The sequence below is a fragment of the Cornus florida genome, unplaced genomic scaffold (assembly GCF_030987335.1).
Source record: "Cornus florida cultivar Cherokee Brave unplaced genomic scaffold, ASM3098733v1 CherokeeBrave_3.0.0_Hap2_Chr01, whole genome shotgun sequence".
NCBI lineage: Eukaryota > Viridiplantae > Streptophyta > Magnoliopsida > Cornales > Cornaceae > Cornus > Cornus florida.
The window spans coordinates 65,223,687-65,239,280 of NW_026775571.1; the positions used below are offsets into that span (position 1 = coordinate 65,223,687).

The 15,594-nt window shown below is 38.4% G+C and overlaps 1 protein-coding gene across 1 annotated transcript; it reads right to left on the minus strand.

Annotated features, from left to right (window-relative positions):
• Nucleotides 1-3,425: 3,425 nt before the first annotated feature.
• On the minus strand, nt 3,426-15,325 carry LOC132299093 (ER lumen protein-retaining receptor-like). The gene is made up of 6 exons (XM_059795550.1): nt 15,032-15,325; nt 11,953-12,218; nt 11,644-11,759; nt 4,129-4,202; nt 3,911-3,974; nt 3,426-3,823 (listed from the first exon to the last, which is right to left on the minus strand). Exons 1-6 carry the CDS (start codon nt 15,120-15,122, stop codon nt 3,787-3,789), a joined length of 648 nt encoding a protein of 215 aa, XP_059651533.1. The 5' UTR covers nt 15,123-15,325; the 3' UTR covers nt 3,426-3,786.
• Nucleotides 15,326-15,594: the final 269 nt, after the last annotated feature.

Sequence of the window (15,594 nt, forward strand, 5' to 3'; positions counted from 1 at the left end):
GAAAAAAAAAAGAAAAAAAAAAAAAGAAGAAAAAACCATAAATGAAATACATATAAATAAGAACCAATGGGCATTAGCTCAAAATGGTATAAGTTGAGCCCTACAAGGGGCAATATTGTGGGTGTGTGCGCGTTTGCTTGAACTTTCGGGGAAAAAGAACATATAAATAAGAGAGGTGGAAGGTAGGGAATTAAGAATGACCAGAGGATTGGTCAAGGGAGAGCTGAACATCCTTGCCCTCGTGTTGAGACCAGACACGATCAGCTCCAAATGCAACATTGTAGTTTTCATCCTAGCTGGACTGTTGTGCTAGTATTTTCCCCACCAGAACTATCATAAAGAAGCTCAGTAGATGCAAACCCATGACTTGAATTGTTAATTTGTGAGAAATGTAGAGCTATTCCAACAACTTCCTCCCCTCTCTCTCCCTCTCTCTCTCTGTGTCTCTCTCTCTATATATAGAGACATAGAGTGAGAGAGAGAGACAGATGGTGTATATAGTATATATCATCAGGTCACCAACTATTAGAGACATGCAAAGAGAGTTTGATCCGGAGGGTATGCTCAATTCTTTGTGCTGGTAGGACTTAGGAAACTCATTCAACTGGAGAGTTTGATTATATATACACTTGATGCTTTTTGGTGAATCATTTTAGTGTTTAAACAAATGTGTACTAGCTCTTAATCGCATAAAATACATTCATGTGATGTTGTGGCGGGAATTATTGTTTCGCAACCCAATAATATTTTTTAACTCATTTTTCGCATACAGGTTGCAAACTCTATTTGGTATTCTCTTATACTTCAGTATATAAGGCGCTTAGAGTGTTATTTATTTATTTATTTATTTTTCAATAAATATAATGGCATTTAGAATTTGGAGTGGAACTTAAATATTTGTATCTCGTGTCATGCTTTTTCAATCCCAAATTCAAGGCTTTGATTCGATGCCGCCAAACGTATAAACACACCATTTTCTGTCTCCATATTAAAAGAGAATTAGAAAACCATGATATAATCTGCACCCCTTTCCTAAATTCATTTTACCATTTTATGTCAAGAACATAATTATAGCCAATATCAGTTTCCCATTTGAGAGATACCATATGGTTTAACATAAATGAAAATAATAAAAATCGATAATGTTTGTGTTCGGGAGCATTGAATGTTTTTAAATTCCAAATTCAAAGGATCGATTCAAAATTCAAGCCTTGAGTAGCCATGTTGTGAAATACCCAAGGTTGGGTCTATCTATCTCGAGTCCTCCCTCCCTAAGACTATATTGTAACTGGTACTGTTCATTTTAGAAAATATTAAAGAAATCATGCTTCATTTAATTTTTCATTTTCATTTAATTATAAACTAGACATTTTTCATTTTCATTTAATTATAAACTATACATTTTTCATTGACTTGCCCTAACTTTTTTACTCACTTCCAATTGCTCCTATGGGGACTTCAACCCTCGACCTACGCGAGAAAGTATCGTCATAAACCTTGGTGCCTAATGAAAGTAATTGAGACAAGAAAACACAAAGCTAATTGTGAATACAGAGGAAAATGACTAGCAGAGAAAGAGCATAGATGGTCCAGTAAATGAGCTTAAGGCCGAGCGGGAAAGGTACAGTGATGGCTAAGAAGGCGGCCGTGACACCAAATAGGACCCCAACATGCTCTAGCACTCGGGCTCGATTCGGGAACTTGGGAGAGATGTACTTGGACACAAACAGCGCAGCCACAGCGACCACCATTGCGAGACATAGCAAGTGGAAGCTCACAGACAGTGAGATCGGGGCAATAGTTTGGAAGGATTGAAGAGCGACTGCAACTGCCCATTGGAAGCAAAATTCGATTACTAGCACTGGCCAATCGACATTGTTACGTGCAGCAACACCACCAACATCAACACCAAGGGCATTTGGAATGACTGGTTCAGGTATTTGCTCATTCATTCTTCTCTTGCTATTAAGCAGGACTTTTGTTTATTTATTTTTTTCTTATATAGGAACGGAACACAATTTATATGTGACACACTTATTTTAACAATTGGAATTGGAGTTCCCAAGGATGGCAACAGAAAATTTATTTTTTACTTTATAATAATATAATACTACATAATATTTAAAACCCATATTTATATTATTTTATATGTACAATAGATTCATTTTCATTGGACCATGGTCAAACAAACAAAATATTTGCCTCTTTTGATGAATAGGCACTCACTACAACAGCAAGACAAAGCACTTGCACGAACAAAATGTGATGATGTGAACTCCTCACACGAACAAAATGTGATGATGTGAACTCCTCATACAAATTGTGAATCAACTAAACTATCGTGTATGGTATAAGGAGTACTTGGGTCATCATTGGAAGTACATTAACAATGCCTTGGTGACCAAGACTTCAAATTTTAACAATTCTCGGTACTTGGAAGGGATGGTGGCCAATCACAAGCATATAAACATCACCAATCCAATTTAAAAGAAATAATTTTTGACGATATGCTTTGAAAATCAAATCACATACCTAAAGATCAATACGTTTGTCCAAGCAAGAATAATACAAGAGTACCAGAAACTAGCACTCCACTAATCTTGGATTTAAAATAGGAGGATTTGGAACTGGGTTGGAACGCCAAGCGGCTCTAGATTCAGGGGCTCTAGCTATAGCCGAACACGAGAGAAACATTGTTTATACTGATACTGACAAGATAGTTTTATCAAGTAATGAAAAATATCAATTGCAAGTCATAAAATTTTCAAAATTGAGCAATTATTGCAGAGTCCCGACCAAAATTGAGCAAAACAAAATTGAACAAAGTCTTGACACATTAACTTGCTTGTCTGTTAGTGATTGGCTTAGGGGGACTATGTAAAAATTTCTCCTCAAACAGCCAAAAATACTCTTAAACAGCCAAAAATGAAAAGGCTTGATGGCAGGATAGCTAAGATTTTTTACAAAATTAATGGTAGGAACTGATTAGCAGAAATTACTGGGTAGGTAGGTAAACTGATTATTCCCTACATGTCATGACCTAGACATAAGCCTGATGTGCCATACACAATCTTTGCTAGCCCTAAGAAAGTGGTTCTATGGAGCTCAAGCCTAAGAAAGTGGACCAAGTGGTTCTATGGAGCTCAAATTTAGGACTTGTTATGAGGCTAGCATGCAAGTCTTTAGTCCATACAAATACACTTCCAATGGGAGTTAATGTCATGTCTTTTGTTTGAACTATAGACACCAATCTCTCTCTCTCACTCTCTCTCTCCCTCTCTCTCTCTCTCTCTCTCTCTCACACACACACACACACACACAATTCACTGCAAAGGAACTTGTCGATCTGCGCAAAGGGGTTAACCCAGCTTGCAATGGAAGCTGCAACTTCTTGTCTCAAAACTATCAAAAAATTTGGACCGTCCTTCTAAGTCAATACATCAATTCTGTATCAAATAACAAGGAATACCAGTCTTAACAGAGAATCAACATAACCATATGAATTTGTTGTACTTCCAATACCAAATTTTCAAATAAAGAAAACCCTAAAATCCCTGCTAGGCTACACAGTAAATCAAACATCTGATATAAGGGGTGAAAAAAAACCCCGCTTGATGAAAAAAATAATAGTAGTAGCAGCAACACATGTTGTGCTTAACATGCCAATTAGAGCACTCAAAATGATGGGGTGATAAGACCAGAAAACCAAGCACCTGTGATACAAAAAATTCATAGTCTTGCATGCTTCTTGGAATCCTTAGCCTGCCAACTTGTCAAAATACAAGCTCAAGCTGGTAACTGAAGCTTAACATTGTTCTTCCAGCTGCAAACCATTACAATAAAACGAGTCATGTTTTATGCAAAGAAAAAATTTATGCTTCCATTTACTTTCGAACATCAAAGCGTATACCTTTGGAAGTAATAGTAGAAGAAATCAGCATAAAGTAATGTCTGAATAAGCCCTGATATCCAAGCTGCAATAGCAGAACCATTACATAAATGAATAAATACTTAGATGCATTAAATGAAACATAGAGATTCATCAAGTTAGCATTAAATGCGTGAGCATGAGCACACAATGCAATGCATGCACGCACAAACAAGAGAGAGAGAGAGAGAGATACTTACTTATCCAATGTATATAATGAGGCTCAGTGAAGTATCGATAAATCCAGTTTAAAATGTACAATGCTCGATATGCACTGCAGTAAGAGAAACAGAAAGGATAAATGTTGGCTTCTATCTCACGCATTAACCTCCAACAGTAACTTGACAGAAGATTGGCGTAAATAAGATATAATATGAATTTGCATAAACTATAAAATACCAAATAATGGAACTTCCAAGGCCTCTTGAAAATTTTCAAAACTATATATTTGCAACCTATGGTCCTAGAACTTTCTGAAGTAAGAAATTATGAGAGCAATTGATATATGAAGTCTCAGCCAGATATATCTATTATTCAAATTATTATTATTATCTCAACAGATTATATCAAAATATCTGGTGCTAAAGCAGAAATTACAAATCCCATTATGAGGTTTTCTTTTTTTTTCACAAGCAAAATATATTATGAATTCAATTATGAGATTATGAACTATGAAGCCAAAAATCTATGACATTGCATGATTTTCAAAACTTTCTCAATCACAGACACACTGTCAACCACCACCTTATCAGGCTGGAAAAAGCTATGAGATAATTTTGTTCACCAGTTTTAAAACTATTATTGAGGGAAGATAGATAGGCTGATCAATGAAACTGGAGCACCGAATTATAAAATGGATGAAAGCAGGTTTCATTCTTGCTCCACACCATGGATTTGTTTAAGCATGCCCCAGAATCCTTTCTTGAAAGGTAAAACAAAAGAGCCAAAGAGAAGCAAAAAAACAGACCACACACACACACACACTGAGAATTAAAGAGCTCCATTGAGGTGCGGCTATTCTCAACTTAAAAGATACTGAAAGGAAAAAAAGTTTCCAAATGAGTATTTCAGTTGGAAACTTGGAACTGCAAAAGGTCCTTATCTTCAAATATTCTTCTATTCCACTCCTTCCAAATGCTCCGGCAGGGGGTATGAGGGTCTCCACCCATACCCTTCAAGTACTTATTGACCAAACCAAGGCTCAGACACAAGAATAATATCAAAAACCGTTTTACGCCTCACCCAAAAATTCTTAAATATTGACAAAAGATCCACACTACTACCAGTGCAAAAAATGATTCACAAATAATCAGCATAGACTATGTTCTACTTCTCAAATAATCCACCCTCCAACATTTATCCTTCACTCCAACCATGCGATGAAAGGCACTTCCTAGAATATAAGAAGTGTAACCACTAGTCCAGGTAAATTAATTTTCCCAAAAGCTCGCCAATTTCTGATAACTGTATCTAAAAGAGAAAAACCATATTCACTTACTTTCCAGACAATTGCATCTCAAAATCTTTCACATATCTGAGCACATTGAATCTTATTTAATTGAGGAAAAACATATTTAACAGAGTAATCGAAGACCGCATTCAGCCTCAGTTGCAATATTATCACCCTAATAGTAGTAGTGAAGTCAGTTGCTACATATGTCTGATTGAGCTGTACTTTATATCCCTGGAAAGCTGATTCAATGAACAACAACTTTGTAGTTTTGTCAATTTCATGAATCCGGCTCCAAATTGGTCAAATATTAGCTGGAAGCAGAAAAATAGACAAATCTGGAACTCAACATCAAAGCTGTTACAGTTGTTTGGCCATAACTTTCAACTCAGAAATCAGATTGATGAGAAAATTATATATGTGAAAGAAGACTTAGAGAACTATAACTTTGTAGTTTTGTGCATTTCATGAATCAAACTCTAAATGGGTCAAAATTAATTGGGAAATGGACAGCAAAACACAAAAATCTGGAAAGACAATATCAGAGCTGTCACATTCATTTGGCTGTAACTTTTGACTGAAAAATCAGATAGAGCTCCCATTTGAAGACCTGCAAAGACGATTCAGAGTAGCTTAAGTTTGAAGTTCACTAATTTTTGTGAACCCAGCTCTAACTTGGTCAAAAATGAGCTGGAAGTTGCTGTCAGAGTGGAAAACGGGATTTTACTGCCCTCCGCCAATATCGACAGTGGTCGATCACCCTGGCAACAAGCTCCACAGAATTGCCTACTCCTGAAGTCGCCGCCGACAGGCCAATGGAAGATGTGAGGAAGGAAGAATGTTCATTGCTAGGTTCACTCACCTGAGCATCAAACCATTGGCCCATCTGCTGCATGCCATCTTTCCTTTTAAAACCATGTCTAGTGCCTATTCTTGGGTTGGGCTGAAGCCCACTCCATGTGATAAGTGCCGAATGTTGTGCATTCAAGCCCTTTTATTTGCATATGTTAGCTCTCTAGTTAGATTTATGGGTAAAGTACAATGACACCCCCTGAAGTTTGGGGTAAGGAATACAACCATTTTCAATTGACATAAATACCCTTGGATCTAATAGGTGTAAATGGGTTGCCGGGTACAACCCATCTGAAAACCCCATTTTTTCTCTCTCCTCACTCTCTTCTTCTCTTTCCCCTAGCCCAAACACTAACCCTAGCCCAAACAAGCCACCATTGCCTCTCCCTCAAACCCGCCATCGTCTCCATCCCCAAAACCACCCACCATTGTGTCTTCACTATTGCCGCCACCACGACGATGAGAGAGCTGCCACCGCCACCAAAAAAATGGAGGCTGATCAAATCCACACGCACGGATCGACCACAAAAGTGCCCCTTAGCAGTTCTGACGAGCAAGAGTGTACGGCAATGAAGGGGCGAGCAAAATTTCTGAGGGATCTTTGGGGTTCGATCACGAGCAAGGGTCATCGAAGATAGCATGGAGGTGGAGATTGAAGAACTGAGATGGGTCGCCGGAATTGAAACTGAGGGTTACCGAAGCTTTCCGTTGGGTACTTTGGTGACGCGCACAAGGGTTTCCATTTCAAGGGATGCTAGGTCGAAGGCTGTTTCAGGTCCGACAACTGATGGCGGTGGAGAAGGCCGTTAACGATGGCGTCGGCGTCATGTTGATGTCTTTCGGTGGAACACCAGTTGGCGAAATGGCGTTAAGCATCCCTAGCGGTATGAAAAGAGAGGTCGTGATGATATCATCTACGTCTGTACCGCTCCTCATGGAGTAGATCTCGCATCCAACCAAGTCTTTTACAAGGGAACGAGGGAATTCCCACTACTGTTGGCAGGCCAGCTGGGCCGTGACCGCGGTGCGAACGGGCTTCCCAAAAAGCTAGCCCGAGCGGGGTCAACATAGAATGAAGGGTACGGCCCTAATGTCGTGGGGTTGCAATCGTCGCCTTCGCCACTGCCATTCCCCACCACCACAACCATCATCCCTATTAACAATCGCTATCCCCATAGTTGACAACCACCTCCACCCATAGCAGACAACCACCGCCGCCATCCCCATAGTTACGATGATTTAGAGCAGAGAGAGAAAATGTTGAGAGAGATGAAATTGGGTTTTGGGAATTCAGATTGGGGGCAGTGCTTTAAGATTATACATTAGTGCCCATATGTTTTATGATGAGGCATGGTCTAGTGTGGTTGTTTTTGTCCAGCGTATAATATATATATATAGGAAAAGGGTAATTTGGTCCTCTAATTATTTTGATATCTTACCATTAAAATTAATCAAATGAAGGGTAAAGTAGACTTTTCACATGTTTTTAGGCTCTGTTTGGATTACAAATCTCATTAGGGGGTGTCATTGTCCAAAAATAGACCAACTTGTATCTATCTGTCCTTACCCCAAACCTCAGGAGGTGTCATTGTACTTTACCCTAGATTTATTTTATGCTTTTATGTCATTTCCGTGTTTTTGCTATTTTCAGGTAAGCATCCTCAAATCAAGTAAAGCGGGAATTCCGAGCCGTCAAATGATGCCTCTATTCAAGCCAATTTCCAATGAAGACTTTAAGTTACTTGGACCAAGACCATGGTCAATTCTGGACCTAATTAAAGACTGGCCAAAGCTCAATCCAAGCCCAAGAGCAAAGAGGGCCATCCATCAACCTATGACCAATCGCCAGTCACAGCTTATTGGCGATGACCGGTTGCCCTCATTAATCCCAGAAGTTGAGCCCCAAAACAAAAGTTCCCTATCTCGCTGACCGAACGTCCCTAAGGGTGACCGGTTACTCATTGCCGCACAAGAAGCCACAGCGTGTGCAGCAAAGGCCTTGACATGCGACGACCAGTTGTCACCCATGGGCGACCAGTCGTACGACTTTAAGAAGCTTAATTGAAAAGATTGTTGAAAAGCAACTTTGACCCCTAAAATTATGGATCTGGTTGCAAGCCCTTGGTGCACGATTTTGGAGCTCCTTGACCACACATTTGGAGATATATACTCCATATACCATCATTTTATTTTATTTTATTTTCCTGAATTATACCATCATTATCATATATCACATTTTGGGGAAGATATTTCTAGACAGAAATATTGGGTTCTAGGGTTTTGAAGAGGAAGATTGGTGGCTAGCTTGGAGATGGTGTTCCCTTCTACCATGGAGGCTTCTACCTTGTCCATGAGCGACTAACTTCTTAACTAGGGAGTTGATGTAGCCCTCTCCAAGTAACTATGGTTTAATTGTGTTCATATTTGGGAAAATTTATGTATGTGTATAACAAGTTGTTTAACCTTGAAATTACATTTGTCATTCTCTTGTACTCCCTCCGTCCCAAAATAGTTGGGCGCTTTGGGAACTGTGACTCACAATTTTGGAACGGAGGGAGTAATTGATTTTAATGCTTATATTCATTCTTGATGAAACCCTTTTCTTGTCTTAGAAAACTTATTTATCTTGATTGAACCAAAATCATCCTTATAGTGACAATAGGGATGAAGGTTAAGCAATGGTTTTCATGGCATGCAATGAAAGAACTTTGATAAGTCATGCTTAGGGAAGACGAGCCGTCCAATGCCCTAGTGTAACGTAGTTAGGTAGACGAGTCGTCCAACCGAAGATGGATTATTCTTAGTTTGTATGTTGTATGTGCATTCATCTTCTTGGCGATTCCGTTATGAGGTTGATGCCACACGAATCATGGTTATACATTATGTAAAGTTACCCATGCGAAACACATTTGACCATAGTTATGAGGGTGTAGTGAAGTCAATTCCCTAGCCGATTTTCTCTCATTATCTTCATTTTTATTACATTTCCGCTTTAAGTAGTTAATTACATTTCCTTTAAGTTGAAAAACAAACAATCCTCCATTTTCTAATTAAACCGGAAGTAATCTTAAAAATTTAGCGGCCATAAACTTCGCAGTCTTCGTGGTTCGATACCTTTTACATAGCCTTATCCTACAAGGACGCGTGCTATTGTGAGTGGTTTTATTATTGGAAAAAGAGAGAAACATTTTTACACATCACTATGCTTCGTTGCCATCCATAACTACCCTGGTCTGTACTTTTCACGTCAGCCTTGGAGCCAGTTTGCCTAGGCCCAATTTTGTCTTGAAAACTCCCTCCATGTTTAATGGGGTCACTCCTCGAACTTGGCCCACTTTTTCAATCTTAGCCTAATTAGTTTTAGGGCGAGTTGAGAAAATCTGGATCTTCCTTTATATGCACCTTTGTTTAGTCTAGGGCTTTGTTTATTCAACCCAACCATTCTAATACTACCTCCCATTCTCTTAGAATTGGGCCCGTCCCTCTTATCTAGGCCACTTGGGCCACCAACTTCATTATTAACATAAGCTCAAAGCGCAACCCACCAACATTTGAATTACCTTTCCTTCCATGATGTGACCAGCCCTTAGCATGACCCACCCCCTTTTGCCATATCCCCTAATATGGCAGAAGGGGGTGGGTCATATCGACCTTGGCCCACTTTTTCAATCTTGGCCTAATTAGTTTTAGGGCGAGTTGAGAAAATTTGGATCTTCCTTTATATGCACCTTCGTTTGGTCTAGGGCTTCGTTTATTTAGCCCAGCCATTCGAATACTACCTCCCATTCTCTTAGAATTGGGCACGTTCCTCTTATCTAGGCCACTTGGGCCAAAAACTTCATTATTAACATAAGCTCAAAGCGCAACCCACCAACATGTGAATTACCTTTCCTTCCATCACGTGACCAGCCCTTGGTATAACCCACCCCCTTCTGCCATATCCCCTAATAGTTGTCTCCTACTCTAAAGGGTCAATTATTGTTGTTACACCACGTGTCCTCCTAGTTCCATCACCCCTCTCATCACGCCTCAGGCACGTGTCGTCCCCCTCTTCCCTTTGGGTTAACCACTCCTGTAATTCCGGGATGTGTTCTCTCCTATCCTAGATATTCCTTCCAGTCTCCTCACATCACCTCCACCACTCATCCTCCTGGATTAGGTTTTGTTTATCCCTACTAACAAGGGATTCAATCGTCAGTACAAGTTCTGATGCCCATTCCTCCTACAGAGCCACCCTGTAACACCTGATTGTCTTTGACAAGAGCATATCTCGATACCTCTCCACAATCTGTGATGGTGGTAACAACTTCCTCCGAATCCAGAAGCTCGTCAGCCTCCACACTTTGATATTCCCCACACAGATCCCCCACTGCTACAAATAGCTCCTGACACCATTAAGTGTAGGGTAACCCATAAAGCAAGATACGTCTCTCATTCCTTTTCTTCATTATACTAGAGCACCCTACCCTGAGAGGCCACACGTCGAGCTTCAACAATGCCTCACCCCAATTCCTCTTCCCCTCGTTTAATACCCTAGATGCCTCATTGCTCGATGGGAGCCAGAAAGAAGCAGCGAATCCAGTAATGCAACGACTCTCAGTACAATTATACGAGGCTTTCCTTATTCTTTTACATTTTCTGGAAACATACAGTAACTAATCGTTTGGCTCATTTTAATCGCCTTCAAAATCAATAGGTAAAAAGTTTCAAGAATTATAATGAATTGTGTTTGCAGCCTAGAGAATGCATGCCTTACTAGTTAAGCAGCAAAGTACTAATCCCAGCAGGATGGCCATCTTCAAGAAAACGTGCACACCATGTGCCATGACCAAAGACAAGTTCGTTTCTACTTTTAACAAAATTTGTTTTCTATTTCAATTTAGTTCCAACAATAATGAAAACACAGCACACAAAGTAATTTAAGTAGAGAATGATGAAGCCAAATGCAGAAATAGATGAAAGAAAAGCAACAAGAGAATGCATATGCTTACAAATCAATCAAATCTGGCATTGAACTAAAGTGAAATATCTAAAAGAAAAGGTAGAAAAGGTATAATTGACCACACTGGAACTGAGAAGTTCTGAGAAATTCAATTGGACGGTAGAACTATTTCATTTCCTACCCATCCCCAAAAGAAAGTGATTAACAACGTTGCTCTATTTTTTTATTTTTTTATTTTTAGAGGAAGGGAGGGAGGGGGTGTGATTTAACAGAGGCTGTCTCCACCTTGTAGGACTATTCCCTTTGGATTCCCGCAATCACCCTCAAACCACAGGTATTGGGTTAACAACAGTATCACCACCACAACATACGGAAAACCAGGAATTTGAGGTACCCATGCAGCTAAATATGTTACGATTCTAATAGTTTTAGTACTAAATGAAACAAAAAAAATCTGACATAGTAGATTACCCAAGGAGCAGGACATATTGCCCTGTCAAGTTGTCAATATTTCTTGTCCTTTGCAACAAGACCAGCTGAGGAAGTATGGCAACAGCTTCCAAAAACAAGGAAAATGTCCACATTACCTGCTCGATTCAAGCAGAAGTACTTCAAAAAGTGAAAATACAGTAAAAAGAACTGAACACCCCATCATTCTTTCACAAATAATACAATTAAAATAAAAAATCAATATGTCAACATACTTTAAGTGGAGAACCTATCGGCAAACAAGAATAAACTTAAGTATATAACAACAATTAAATGGAAAGGCATGTCTACCTCTTTGAAGCTGAACTTCTCATTTATTAGTAGGGCCAAAAGAAAACAAGGCAGTAGAAGGAAAAAATGTCGAAAGGTGTCTTGGTCCTTATCATAAGATCTGCGGACAATCTTGTGATGCCTTATGTACCATACAATTGAGAAGGAGCTCGCCAAGAAGATTAACTTCATTACAGTATTATAAAATGAGATATAATCGGTAAATATATCCAAGTAGCGAGTAGCAAAAACAACAGCATAGAGCTCTTGCGTCTTCAGTGAAACGCCTGCATACAACAGAGGTAACTCAAAATTAAATAACATGTTAAGAGAACTAAAAAGAGCTTGTTAGGCCATGATCCAGCGATAAACTGTAAACAATGCAAAGTCACATTTTGATCACAATTTATGGAGCTAAGCAAGATTGACAGTGAGATAGGAGAAAGCATAACACATTGCAAGGCAATAACCTAAAAGATATATGTGAACATATGAAGACAAGTAGAATATACAAAAAATTACCAGAAAATTACATAAACTACAGCCAAATATGTTATTTAATTTAGTAAAAGTACTCAAGGTTCACTTTTCCCAGCCAGATCAAATCAATTTTGGATATATTGGGTATGAACCAGTGTAATCTCAGGTTCACCAAAAGGATTGTATCTGTGTTGGTCAATTGAAATCAAGCAATCCGGTTTTTGAGTGTGTGTATCATGCTCAACTTATTATACACAAAATTAACTCAACAGGACCTTATCCAGGGTTTATTTCTACTTGGTGTCAGTTACATGGTTCTTTTTTTCATTCTGCTCCATTTATAATTTCTTCATTCTTAATCAAGGCCTTATATTACACAAGTTCAATCACAGCCTCACCCAAATTATTCTTTTTTGGGATAGGTAAGCAGGGAGAGATGAAGACAGCTTCAAACTCCTTTGGAAACACAAACCTCAGCATATGGTTTTACCGCTAGCCAGCCTTACCAATTAAGATAACCGGCATCTTCCACCCACATTGTCCTTTTCTGCCTTCCTCTAGTAATTGTAGATCTACTTGCACCATGTTACTCCTCAACTAGTCACCTAAGCAGTCATTGGTTTCCATGCATATGATAACATCATCTTCTCTCTCATCTGATCTCAGTTTCTACTAACTTCCAATTCATGCATTCACTATAGTTCTTGCCATTCATTCTATTACCAATTATCCATCTCTATATCATCATTCATTACCCAGTACCCACTCAATTTCATAAATGTTTCTCACTTTCAAGTAATCCATACTACAGAGTAATGCAGCCGTTATAGCAGATTTGAAGTCCCCTCTTAATTTCTCTCCTTAATTTAACTAGCACTCACAGAGTCCACATCATGCTGGAACCATTGCCATCAATTTTTACAGTTCCGCATTCTGCTCCAAGATTTTACTATCATGATCCACTTATTTTGTTTCAATCCAACTTATCCCAGACCTAAAAATCTAAAGAAAAATAAAAATTCCCATTAGTGTTTACCTTGGGCAAACTCTTCTTAGCTCTTCCACTACGTAATATATGCTCTTCCACAATGTCCTACATGACCTGGGCACATCACGTGCCCTGATTGCTCAGCGACATTGAATTGAAGAAATTTAAAGTACTTCAGCATATGGATTTATAATCTAGTAAAAATATTGGGAAATTTCCATCGGAATTTTAACTTAACAGTATTTATGAATTGAACCAAATTCTAGAAGTTCAAACAAAGCATAAGATTTTTCAAATTAATAGCAGAATTAAGATACTTACAGATTTGGAATGTAATCTAACAAACTCCTTCATGTAACTGTTAGAATTGAAGGGTGTACAGACTTAGTATAGAAGAAAAGATTTCCTGTGTTGTCAGATTTAATTACTTTAGGAAATACCAGCTTGGCAATTCAACAGGGAAGCAACCTTTTATTTAGCTAAAACAATGTTCAAAACATACAAAGAAAGTGGAAAAAAAAACTTCGAAAATTCAATTATTCTATTGGGAAAAAAAAAAAAAAATCTTGCTATAATTTCCTATACTTTTCCACTTTGTGCTTGCTTTCTTCTTATCCATCCTTTTATGTTCAGACTTATTAGAGCTAAGCATTCTCAAATTAAAATAAAAAAGAAAAGGCTCAACATAGAGCAGCATAAATATAAGGTCTCTTTAACTGGAAACTCTGCTTCCTCCAACTCTAATTCATTCTATGTCACAAAACCCATATATCATCAATAAGAAATAAGGCAAATTTGTATTAACTTAAGACTCCATTCAGCAAAACCAATCCTAACAATTTACGGTCAGTTAAATGAAAGCTTTTTCATCATTTTGCTCCAACAAGGGCCATATCCCCCTTCACATAATAAGCAGCCACAAATTTCTCGTGGACCCAAAAATCAATATTCTTCTCCGGGTATTTTCAGTGCTTTGAAACCCATCTGAGCTGAACCCTATCGGTCCTTACCAGTGCAATTATTGGTCTTATCCACAATTATGAAAACAGACAACTCGCTCATCTTATTACTAAATACTAAATAGGGCTACCTTTAACTCACCAAACGTTCTCCTTTTTAATCCTAAATTTCATTCCCTAATTATTAATCCTTTCCACCACTCTCAATTCTGCAACAGTTTTATGCATGACACGAAAGAATGAATTAGTTCCCCACAGCATACACAAACAATAATCCATAATTACAAGAAATATTGACTTCCCACTCTTATCTCAAATGCCAGTCACCCAAAAATCATATAAAAAAAAATGAGAAAACAAACCCCCTCCATTTCTCTACATACAATGCGATACTTCTTCATCAAATACAATGTCATAGTTGAGTTATTTTCTACTTAAAACATCAGCTAAGACCACTCTAACCCAGTTTCTTTATTCCCCAACAAATTTTAAGCAACCCAACACAGTTAGCTAGAGCACAGTTCTAACCCCCATCCAATTACCTCAAAAAATTCCCCTAAAATTTCTAGATAATCAAGATACATAGAAAATACACATTCATCTACAAAATAAATGATTCATGATTAATCAAACATATAAATGCAGAAATGGGTGAAAGTGATAAAGTACAAACCAGCACAGGATTTGATGGTGTGGATCTTGAGAAGCAAGACGAGGACACTGGCGAGATGGGTCATGTCCCCTGCTAATCTGAATATATTCATCTTTCTTCAGTATATGCGTTTGGATCAACCGGAAAAATGTTGGCCCCCCAAAACAACAGATCTGCCCAGAAATTTTCCCAACAGCACTCCGTCCGATTGATCTGAAAAATAAGCGAGAGAAGGTTTCCTCTCCCTTTTCTTTTCTTTTCTTCTGTTTTCCTTTCTTTTCTCGTCTTTACCACTGGTTCACGGCAGAGAAGAGAAAGTAACCGTAAGAAGGAATGGTTTTGTCGAAGGAAAATGACTCGTATCACGTGTGGTGAATGCAACGACGTGTTGCCACCAATAAGATCACACCTTCACTCGAGGATTGCAAAACTAGAAAGTGAAAGTAGTGGAAGGCGCGTGAAAAAAATGAAGTAAAAATAAAAAAATTAGTAGTAACTTGAACTCGTGTTAAGGTTGAAATCAAAAGTGGGGCTTTTTTTTTTTAATAGTTAAAACAATAATTAATAATTTACTTATCAAAAAG

Excerpts from the sequence above, each read along its gene's own strand:
- LOC132299093 (XM_059795550.1), bottom strand. The coding sequence starts at position 15,122 with ATGAATATATTCAGATTAGCAGGGGACATGACCCATCTCGCCAGTGTC. Across the intron at positions 3,975-4,128 it reads TCATTATATACATTGGATAA|CTTGGATATCAGGGCTTATT; the intron begins GTAAGTATCTCT and ends CTGCTATTGCAG. Across the intron at positions 3,824-3,910 it reads TTCTACTATTACTTCCAAAG|CTGGAAGAACAATGTTAAGC; the intron begins GTATACGCTTTG and ends AATGGTTTGCAG.